This window comes from Juglans regia, chromosome 7, assembly GCF_001411555.2.
Source record: "Juglans regia cultivar Chandler chromosome 7, Walnut 2.0, whole genome shotgun sequence".
Taxonomy (NCBI): domain Eukaryota; kingdom Viridiplantae; phylum Streptophyta; class Magnoliopsida; order Fagales; family Juglandaceae; genus Juglans; species Juglans regia.
Genome location: NC_049907.1, coordinates 40,526,695 through 40,536,976, shown reverse-complemented (window position 1 = coordinate 40,536,976; position 10,282 = coordinate 40,526,695). Strand labels below are relative to the sequence as shown.

Genomic DNA, 10,282 nt, shown 5'->3' with positions numbered 1-10,282 from the left:
GATCCTCTATCTCCATTTCTTTTCTTGCTCTGTTCTGAAGGGCTCTCCTCCCTACTGAACAAGCTGAAATGAATGGTAGGATAAAAGGGATAACAGTAACTAGGGGAGGCATAAGGATCAATCACCTTTTATTTGCTGATGATTGTGTAGTGTTTTGCAGCGCAAGAATCGAACAATGGTATAATCTTATGAGTATCTTACAACAATATGAGCTAGCTTCTGGGTAGACCATTAATAAACAGAAGACCTCCCTTTTATTCAGCTCAAATACTGGTACTGCAGCAAAGGATTTCATCTTACAACAAGCAAATGGAGTCTCCTGTGATAACTATAATAAGTACCTGGGCCTACCTACTGTGGTGGGAAGGTCAAAATACAATTCCTTCAAGAGCTTAAAGGAGAAAATCTGGAGGAGGATAAACAGTTGGAAGACCTCTTTTTTATCTACAGCAGGTAAGGAAATTTTGATAAAAAGTGTGTTACAAGCAATTCCTGCCTTCACTATGAGTGTTTTTAGGCTTCCGAGGACTTTGCTAAAGGAAATTGAATCTTTGTTTACAAAATTTTGGTGGAGTAACAATAAAGATGGAAGAGGGATACATTGGAGAAGTTGGTCCAAACTTGGGGATTCCAAAGCTAAGGGAGGTTTAGGTTTTCGTGATCTCCAATGCTTTAACCATGCTATGTTAGCCAAACAGGTATGGAGGATCATTACTAATCCTACATCCTTGGTGGCTCGGATCTACAAAGCTAAATATTTTAAAGAGGGGCTGGTTGTTGATGCTAAACTAGAGGGGTGCCCTTCTCAAATATGGAGAGGCTTATGGTCAGTCATGGATCTTGTTAAGAGAGGCATGGTCTGGAGAGTGGGAAATGGGAAAAGTATAAAGGTGTGGAAAGACAAATGGCTCCAAAGCCATTCTACTTTTCAAGTTCAAACCGTGCCTAATAGTATCAGTTCTGAGGCCACAGTTTCTATTCTCATAGATGAGGAGAGTCATACTTGGAAGAAAGGGATGATTGATGAGATCTTCAAACCAGATGAAGCCAGATTAATTTGCAACATTCCTATCAGCTCTAGCAATGCTATGGACAAGCTTATATGGGGTTATTCTAACAAGGGCGTCTTCTCAGTAAAGAGCGCCTATTTTTCTGACCTAGGTACTAAAAATTTGAATCAAGGGGAATCCTCAAGTTCTTCACAAGATCAGATTCAATGGCACAGAATATGGAAGCTTGGTATTTCGGGAAAGGTGAAACAATTTTTGTGGAGAGCTCTAAATGATCTATTACCTACCAGACTTAACCTTGCAAAGAAAAAAGTCATTGAATCTTCTCTATGCCCTATTTGTAATCTAGAGGTAGAGTCTATTTTACACATTCTGTGGTATTGTCCAGTAGCAGGCGATGTGTGGGGGGACGGGGCCAGCCCTATGAAGAAATGGAGTGGGAGCTATGCTGACTTCCCAAGTCTATGGTATGCATTTTTTGCCAAACTAGATAATGACAGTTTGGAATTGATCACTGTTATCTGCTATAGACTTTGGACTCGTAGGAACCATCTTGTTTTTGAAAATCAGTTTGCCAGTCCTTCTAATGTGCTCAAGTCAGCAGCTGCTGATGTAGATTTGTTCAAAGAGGCTAGACCAGCTCCAAGTATGGGGGCTGAGTCTCTGGCCGAAATGGCCCCAATAGATCCCAGAAGAACATGGAGGGCTCCCCCTCCAAGATGCTTGAAAGTGAATTTAGATGCTGGTTTTGACAAGATACGACAGCATATGGGCATTGGTATAGTCATTAGAGATTCCTCAGGAGATGCTCAAGTAACCCTTGCGGCTCCCAGGTCTTTTGTTCCCTCTGCATACTTAGCTGAATGCTATGCCCTTTTTAGGGCTGTTTCTTTATGCCAGGAACTGGGTTTTGAACTAGTTGAATTTGAAAGTGATGCAAAGAATGTAGTGGATGCAATCAATTCAAATAGCTCAGATATGTCTTGGCCAGGTCAGATCATTGAAGACATAATGCTGATAATGGAGACACACCAAAACTGGAAACTTTCTTTTATCCACAGGGTTGGCAACCAAGCTGCCTATGTTTTGGCAAAGTTTGGTTTATCCCTAGAGAATGAATTAGTCTGGATGGAGGAGGGACCAGATGTGGTCCTTCCTATCATTGCTCTCGACAAGTTGTGTATCTATTAACTTATGAAATGAAGGATATCTTTTTCAAAAAAAAAAAAACTCAATCGCCAATTCCTTTACATCCAAGTTATTATAAAAAAAAATGGACTACCGACTATCCCACTTATTATATATAGTATAAATATTTATTATCAAGTCAATGATCTCTTTCCCTCTCTTTGGACATAAAATATATTAAATTGATGAGTGATGCTATTGTTTCAAATAGAAACAAAATGACGACAAAGAAAGAGAAGGAATTGTCTATTGTTGATCTATATCCTATATATTTGTTTGTTTGTCAACCACTACAGATATTAAAAATGGTTAAAAAGAAGGAAGGAAATGAATGAAAAGCTATTATACATTTTTATAAATGTGGGTCACCAAGATTCACTAGCTAGTAATTAGTTATTAAGTAATTTCAAAATGAATAATGCTACGTACAGTTGTGAAATACATAAATATCGTATAATTATTTTGAAAAAGAATAGAGTTTATTATTAAAATATTAATTTTTTTTCATGTGAATCTCATATTTATTCATTTTTTTTTAAAATGACTGCACGATACTTATACACTCACGACTGAAAGTATTATTTCTCTTTCAAAATATAAGTGTGATAATATATACTTACCTTATCTTGTGATGTTATATTATTAAAAAAATATATTACATTATTTTTTAAAGAATATATTTTAAAATTCGCTTTCGCTTGTTGAGTATTTGATCCACACATAATCTTATATATAAGAAAATTTATAAATTAGGATGATATATTAAATACAAATTATAATAACAAAATTTTATATAGTTTAACAAATTATATTAAAAAACCAAATATTTCTTCTCACTGATCTTCTGCATTTGTTTGAAGAAAGTATTTCCAGGTTCAACCAGAGTGTGGTCAACTGAAGTAGTCTTTGGGTACGTTTGGAATTAAGGTTGTGTTTGGATGTTAAAGTGAGTTGAGTTGAATTGAGTTGGGATGATAAAATATTGTTAGAATATTATTTTTTAATATTATTATTATTTTAAGATTTGAAAAAGTTGAATTATTTATTATATTTTGTATTGGAATTTGAAAAAGTTGTAATGATGAGTTGAGATGAGTTTGATATCCAAACGAAACCTCAACTCATCTCAACTCATTATTACAACTTTTTCAAATTTCAATACAAAATATAATAAATAATTCAACTTTTTCAAATCTCAAAATAATAATAATAATAATAAATAATATTCTAACAATATTTTATTATCTCAACTCAACTCAACTCAACTCAACTCAACTCAACTCAACTCAACTCAACTCAACTCATTTTAACATCCAAATGCAACCTTTATCAGTCCAACGACTAAAGTCCTTCCCTGGATCGGTCTTCCCCGGGTTGGAACCATCCTTGCCTCGTTACAACGGCAACATGTCGCACGCTGTAATGGATCCGGCGAACATCGAGAACTGCATTGGACTCTATTGCCAGCACACGGTCGGTCTCACTTTTTTGGAAGGAACCGAGTCTCACGTTGACAGAACCCGTCATCAGACCCAACCTCTTTCCCTACACGTAATAAACATCAGCCATCGAGTGAGCGAAGCGATTCTCTGTCATCCGGTCATTCATGCTGAAAGTGGTTAAAATGGAATCCAAAAACTAAAAGGTTTCCCGAGAAAGATACTTGTGTAGTAAAGGGTGTTAATTTAAAGAAAAAAAAGGAAAGAAAACTGAACCCAAGATTTATGAAATTTCTCACATTGAGATCGAGATACGTCCTCGCGCGGCAGAAGTTTTAACGTGCCCGGTCTGCTATCTGTATCTGATAATCATTAACCCTCCAGACTGATTTCCCCTAATCCCTCCAACCAATCCATAACAAATAATCCATAAAATTCTTACCCCTCTTTAGCCTCTTTTCCAAGTGAATCCCCCCTGTTTTTTCTTAATTAATATATTTATATCATCCGGTAATTGGGTATTCAAGAAAGGTGGTGGTTAGGGTTTGTGAGAGTATTGGTGATGTGAGAAAGAGAGAGAAACAGTGAGTGAGAGGTAGAGAGAGATATGGTTCGGGACGGGGAGGTGGTACCGGTGGACCCTGGTGTGGCGGTGGTGGCGAAGAAGAAGAGCCAGACGGTGGCTCGGAGCTGGATACTGATGGACTGCACGGGGGAAGGGGAGGTCCTGGACGTGGACAAGTACGCCATCATGCACCGCGTCCACATCCACGCCCGCGATCTCCGCATCCTCGACCCCTTGTTGTCCTACCCCTCTACCATCCTTGGCCGTGAAAAGGCCATTGTTCTTAACTTGGAGGTCATCTCTCTCTTTTGCTTCATAATTATTATTTTCTTTTTTTTGGGGGGGAGGGAGAGGGTGGTGGCCCGGTGGGGTTGATTGTCTTTATTTTTTGCGTTCTACGCCTTTTGAACGCTTTGAGACTGATGAGTTTTTTTGTTTTTTTTTACTTTTTGGTTTTTCAGCATATCAAGGCAATTATCACTGCCGAAGAGGTTTCTCTCTCTCTCTCTCCCCTGTAAATACAGTAAACTTGTTGATCAGGTCCCGTAGACTTGCTCTTCGGTTTCATTGTCAGAGGTGTTTTGCAGTGTACTCGGAATAATTGAAACTCATTAAATTTAATTACTTTAGCTTTGCTGGTAATAGTATTATTTGGGATCAATTAATCATTTAAAATAAAAAATAGGAAGTGTGTGTTTAGTGATACATTAATTTATGTCTAAGCGAGGACGAAAAGGTTGGGTTTATGTGGAACACGTCTGCCATTGACTCAAGCTCGATGAGCTGATTGCTGATGGCATGACTTGATAATTGGAAATAAACTAAGGGAAGTTTCAATTGAGTTTGAGTTTGAGGCTTTGAGCTTCGTTTGCAGATTGTAATTGTTATTTTTATCGTGGGATAGGTACTGCTTCGGGATCCAACCGATGAATATGTTATCCCTGTCGTTGAGGAACTTCATAGGCGCTTGCCTCCTGTCAATGTCATTCGCCAAGGTCAAGTCAACATAAAAGAGTACCCGGGTGGGCAAAATGACATGGAAGCCAGTGAAGAAGATGGTATGTGATATTGATTAGTGGTTTAAAATTTAATTCAAAGTAGTATTTGATTAGGGAAGAGTTGGAACTTGGGACAGCCCTTGATGCTTTGGAAATTGTTTTATTTTTCATCCTGCTTATTTTACAAGCATTCTCCGTATTAGGACTGCATTTGTTTCTAACTTTCTTGATATCTGAATGATCTAGTTTATGGAATGTAGAGTCCCCTTTTGAATTCCGGGCCCTGGAGGTAGCTTTGGAGGCTATTTGTAGTTTCCTTGCTGCACGTACAACGGAATTGGAGAGTGCTGCTTATCCTGCACTTGATGATCTTACCTCTAAGGTGAGAGCTTGCGTGTTTCCTCTTCCTTGAAATAGTCCTTGTCTTGCTTTTTTGGTAGTTACCCACCCCACCCCTCTACTCCCTGGTCTTGTGGTCCTGTTATGGTTCCGGTTGCCTTTTGTAGTTGGGTTGCATGTAATGTGCCAAAATCTTTGGGAACAATGTAATATCACTGGGCCATTTACATCTGTATCTTCTTAATTTCTTCATAACTTCTACAGAGAAAAACAGGAGTTATATCTACTTATCAAAAAAAGAAAAAAGAAAAACATGAGTTATATGGATAATAATATACCTACAACTATTTTACAACTCATTCTACAACCATTCAATGTAATTGTACAACTTCATTTAAAACTAAGTTTAATATTACATAACTACCTTCAATTGAAAATAAACTTGTAAAAGTGTTGTAAGATTATCATTTTCCAAGTTCCAACTATATTTTTCTTAATTTTGGCTTTGGTTCTATCTTGATTCTGTATGCTCTTCTGTATACTCCATATGCTCAAGTCTATTTGCTTAATTTACTTCTCTTAATCACAAGGCAAACTCCTTTGCTGCTTTTATTCTTCATCCCTGTTTTTTCTGTCTACACTTATAATGCTCTAAAGCCTCGGTTTTTTTTTTTTTTCCTTTCTTTCTTGTAACTTCTTTTTCTGAATTGTTATTCTATACAGATTAGTAGTCGTAACTTGGACAGGGTTCGTAAATTGAAGAGTGCAATGACGAGGTTGACTGCTCGGGTCCAAAAGGTATGCACTTTTTTTTGTCATATGAGATACATTGTACTTCTATGTCCTAACTAGAAAATTTATATTATCAATGCCATTCTTTTAATGATTTTTATCCAGTTAAGAAATTGTATAATATGGATTATTGACCTTTTATTTGAGAAAAATAATTGAATAACTTCCTAATATTTCCTTTTCGCATACTCCTAACATATATATATATATATATATATATATATATTATGTGTTATTGAAACATGGTTTTTCTTCTCTCATTCTCCGTAGTTACTGACCAAAATCATGTTTTTTCTAGCATACTATGCCATTTTGATAATTTTATTATTTTATTCTGTGCCTAATATTTCACATCTATGGCTTTGGATTGTTTTCATAACTGGCCATATAAGTTGGGGCTGGCAATAAAAACACATCGTGAAACCTTGACAGATATCATTTTAGTTGCTTTCAAGTATGTAATGCCACCTCAGTGGAAGTTGGTTGAGAATGCTTCTTGTGGTTCTGCATTTTTTCTATTTCCATCAGCAACAGCACGCCCATTAGGTGTATCTGATGCATATTTTGTGTGCTTAGAGAATGCCTTTTGATAATCAATAGAACTTATCTTATCGAAATTTATCACTGAATTTATGGACCACTATCACTGAATTTTTGTGTGTGAATTTGATCATAACTTGACAATGTTGTTCCAAAATTTATATGGACCACTATCGCTGAGTTTTTTGTGTGAATTTGATCATAACTTGACAATGTTGCAATGAAAGAAAATGTGTCTATCATTCCCTTTGCTTACTTAGGCAAAGAGTCATCCGCTGCTTATCACTAATTGCAGGTTAGAGATGAACTTGAACAACTACTTGATGATGATGACGACATGGCTGACCTTTACTTGTCAAGAAAGTTGGCTGGTGCATCTTCACCAATTAGTGGCTCTGGCGCTGCCAATTGGTTTTCTGCCTCTCCTACCATAGGCTCAAAGATATCCAGAGCAAGTAGAGCAAGTGTGGCAACACTTCGTGGAGATGAGAATGATGTTGAGGAGCTTGAAATGTTACTGGAGGTTGTAATGTTGACTTAACTCTTATATGTCATGTTTTATCTGAATTGAAGTCTCAACCGGGAAAGAATATGTTTTGCAGGCTTACTTCATGCAAATTGATGGCACATTGAACAGATTAACCACTGTATGTGATAAAGTTGCTGTTTCTTTCTCTGTTTGTTTGTTGATTGTGGGTTCTTTATGAAGCAATATGTAGAATGCACTTTACAATGTAATGGCAAATTTGAGACGTGATAATTGTAAAAAATCATGAAGGGAAGATGCTACCATCGGTGACTGGCAAGGAGTAATTTTTAATTGGATTAGTGTAGAGATGAGTTGGAGGGTTTTTGTCACTGGAACTAGGTCTTCTGTTGTTAGTTTGCTGACCAACTTATTTTTTTGATAATTAAGTTTGCTGACCAACTTGGAGTTAAGTTAAACTAACATAGCACTCTCAACAGTGTTTGGATCTTTGAATGGCGAGTAATAAGGCTTCACTCATGAATTATGTGAATTTGAAAGTTTCTCTTTTGTCAGTAATATTTTCTTTAAAGATGTTAAAACCATCGGTATCAAGGTGTGGGTCTATACATTCATAGATGGAGAATTCGTTTTGGGTTTCTCTTAGGCTTAAGGTTGAATGGTGCTCTCTCTCTCTCTCTCTCTCACAAACACACACACACACACAATTAGTTTGTAATACTTGTTCTGGCTCTTTTCGCAGTCACACAGTCGGGACTTCATTATTTGGTTAAACACACTTGCCTTTATGAAAAATTTACTGTAGTAAAAGAGGAATGTTCTAGGAAAGAAACTTATAAGATAATGTACCTGGAATCTGCTGTGAAAAGAACATAAGTTTGTCATTCAAATTTCTGCATCGATAAGTTTCACAAACATCCAGTGAGTCTTCAACAGGCTATCTCACCCTCCCACCCATTCTTATTGTGAGAGGAATGATCCTTCAAAATTCCCGTAGCAGGTTTTCAGGAGAAAGTGTTAACAAATGCAAACTAGATATAAAAAAGGCGTTTTTTTATTTATTTGCACTATTGCTTCCCTTTAGTTGATTAGCTTCCTGAATTAGTAAATAAGCAAGCCAGTGGAATCCATCTGCTGTTAAAGTTCCCGTCCAATGCCTTACAATTCTTTGTTTTTGTTCACAATCTTGATGTATTTGATGCGAACTTACCACAAGGAAACCACCATTCTTGAGATGGCATGATATTGGTTCATATAATTAACAAATATTTACTGCTCACGTTCACACATATCACATATGCACTGTATATCGCTGTGTGTGTCTGTGTGGGTGTGTGTGTTGTTTTCTGTGTTTTTATTTTTATTCACGTATTTATGTCTTTACATTTATGGATATATAGATTTATTTTTTAAAAAAGTAGTGAATGTAAGGTGTTTGCTGCAACTTTCTGGAAAAGTATATGAAAATTATGGCAATGGAGGTAATAAATTTGGTTTAGAAAATTGAATCACTACTTAATGGACCTGAATTGCTTGCTTATTATCAAGATTTTGGTCCTGGGTTTCTTGAACATTTTCAGTGTTAGAATTATGCCGTTTCATTTTAAATAAGTATTTATTGTTTTTTAAGGCAATACACTGGTTTCTTTTTAGCATTAACTGATATTCTGGTGCCAAATGTCATCTGCATACCCTGTACATTGTCTGCAAAAACCAGAACAGAATAACCCTTTATGGAAAGGCGGGCGTCATGATCAGTTGAACTAACATTGACACCTTTTGTGATCTGTGTTGCTTATTGCTCCCTCATGCATGATTCTGTTTGTTAACTTCAAATCTGCTGCAATAGGTTAGGTTTCCAAAATGTAGCTAAATCTTTTGAAGATTGATAAGATGAGTGCTATGCCTCGTACTTTTTTAATTACTGATTTTGAGCTTCTGCAGCTGCGAGAATACATTGATGATACAGAAGATTACATCAACATTCAGGTCAACTAAAAATCTATAGTTTTTTTTTTTTGTTCCAGACTATTGGGTTGTGTTTTAGTTTTTTATGATCTGAATATAATCTTGGTTATTCTGCAGCTTGACAATCATCGAAATCAGCTGATTCAGGTGATTCAATCTTCCTAATGTTGTGTATCACTTAATATCAACGTGTTTTTTTGTTGGGGGTATTGCTAAGTCCTGGAATGCTTATATTGTTTTTATAAATTTGCAATTTCTTCACCTACTTAATGGCTGCAGTTGGAGCTCTTTCTAAGTTCTGGAACTGTTTGTGTATCCATCTTTTCTTTGGTGACCGCAATATTTGGCATGAATATCCCGTATACTTGGAATGATAACCATGGATTCATGTTTAAATGGGTATGCTTGCAATTTCTGCTGGTAAATTTGGCTGTAGGTTTCTGCACAAAATTCAGTAAAAAAATATTGGATGATTTCCCCGTTTGTGTTGGCAGGTGGTCATTGTCACCGGAATCGGTTGTTCTCTTCTGTTTCTACTAATTGTTTATTATTCTCACCGCAAGGGACTGATTGGTTCTTAGAATCCAAACCAACACATCAAGTCTTCCTGCTGTAAAGGAGTCTCGAGCTTGAACACCATGACTTTCTTTTCATATGCAGTATCCTGAACTAATTGCTCTGTCTCTGTCTGTCTCTCTCTGTGGAGGGAACTTTAGACCAACATTGCTCGCCTGTGGCAGCAGTGTTTTAATGTCAAGGAAGCATGGCGAGCTCACTAAATTATCAACAATCTGATTTATTGGTTTTAAGAACCAATTAACTCATATAAGTGTAAAAACAGTCGCCAGAATAATTTCTTGTTTCAATTTTGATTCACAATTCTTCTTATTGTTCTTATTGTTATGGTTACTCTTATTTCCACTCTGGTCCTGCCCTCAATATTCTCTCTGTTTAAG

General features: G+C 36.5%; 1 protein-coding gene across 2 annotated transcripts; it reads left to right on the top strand.

Annotated features, from left to right (window-relative positions):
• The first annotated feature begins 3,751 nt into the window (after positions 1–3,751).
• LOC108989496 (magnesium transporter MRS2-I-like) lies at positions 3,752–10,241 on the top strand. Of its 2 annotated transcripts, XM_018963123.2 has the most exons (11): positions 3,752–4,496; positions 4,664–4,693; positions 5,107–5,260; positions 5,461–5,582; positions 6,263–6,337; positions 7,167–7,394; positions 7,474–7,518; positions 9,303–9,347; positions 9,444–9,473; positions 9,606–9,725; positions 9,821–10,241. In XM_018963123.2, exons 1-11 carry the CDS (start codon positions 4,245–4,247, stop codon positions 9,905–9,907), a joined length of 1,188 nt encoding a protein of 395 aa, XP_018818668.1. In that variant the 5' UTR covers positions 3,752–4,244; the 3' UTR covers positions 9,908–10,241. The 2 variants fall into 2 exon arrangements, with proteins under 2 accessions (XP_018818668.1, XP_035547868.1); XM_035691975.1 differs by lacking the exon at positions 4,664–4,693 and having other exon boundaries at positions 4,136–4,496.
• The last annotated feature ends 41 nt before the right edge of the window (positions 10,242–10,282 follow it).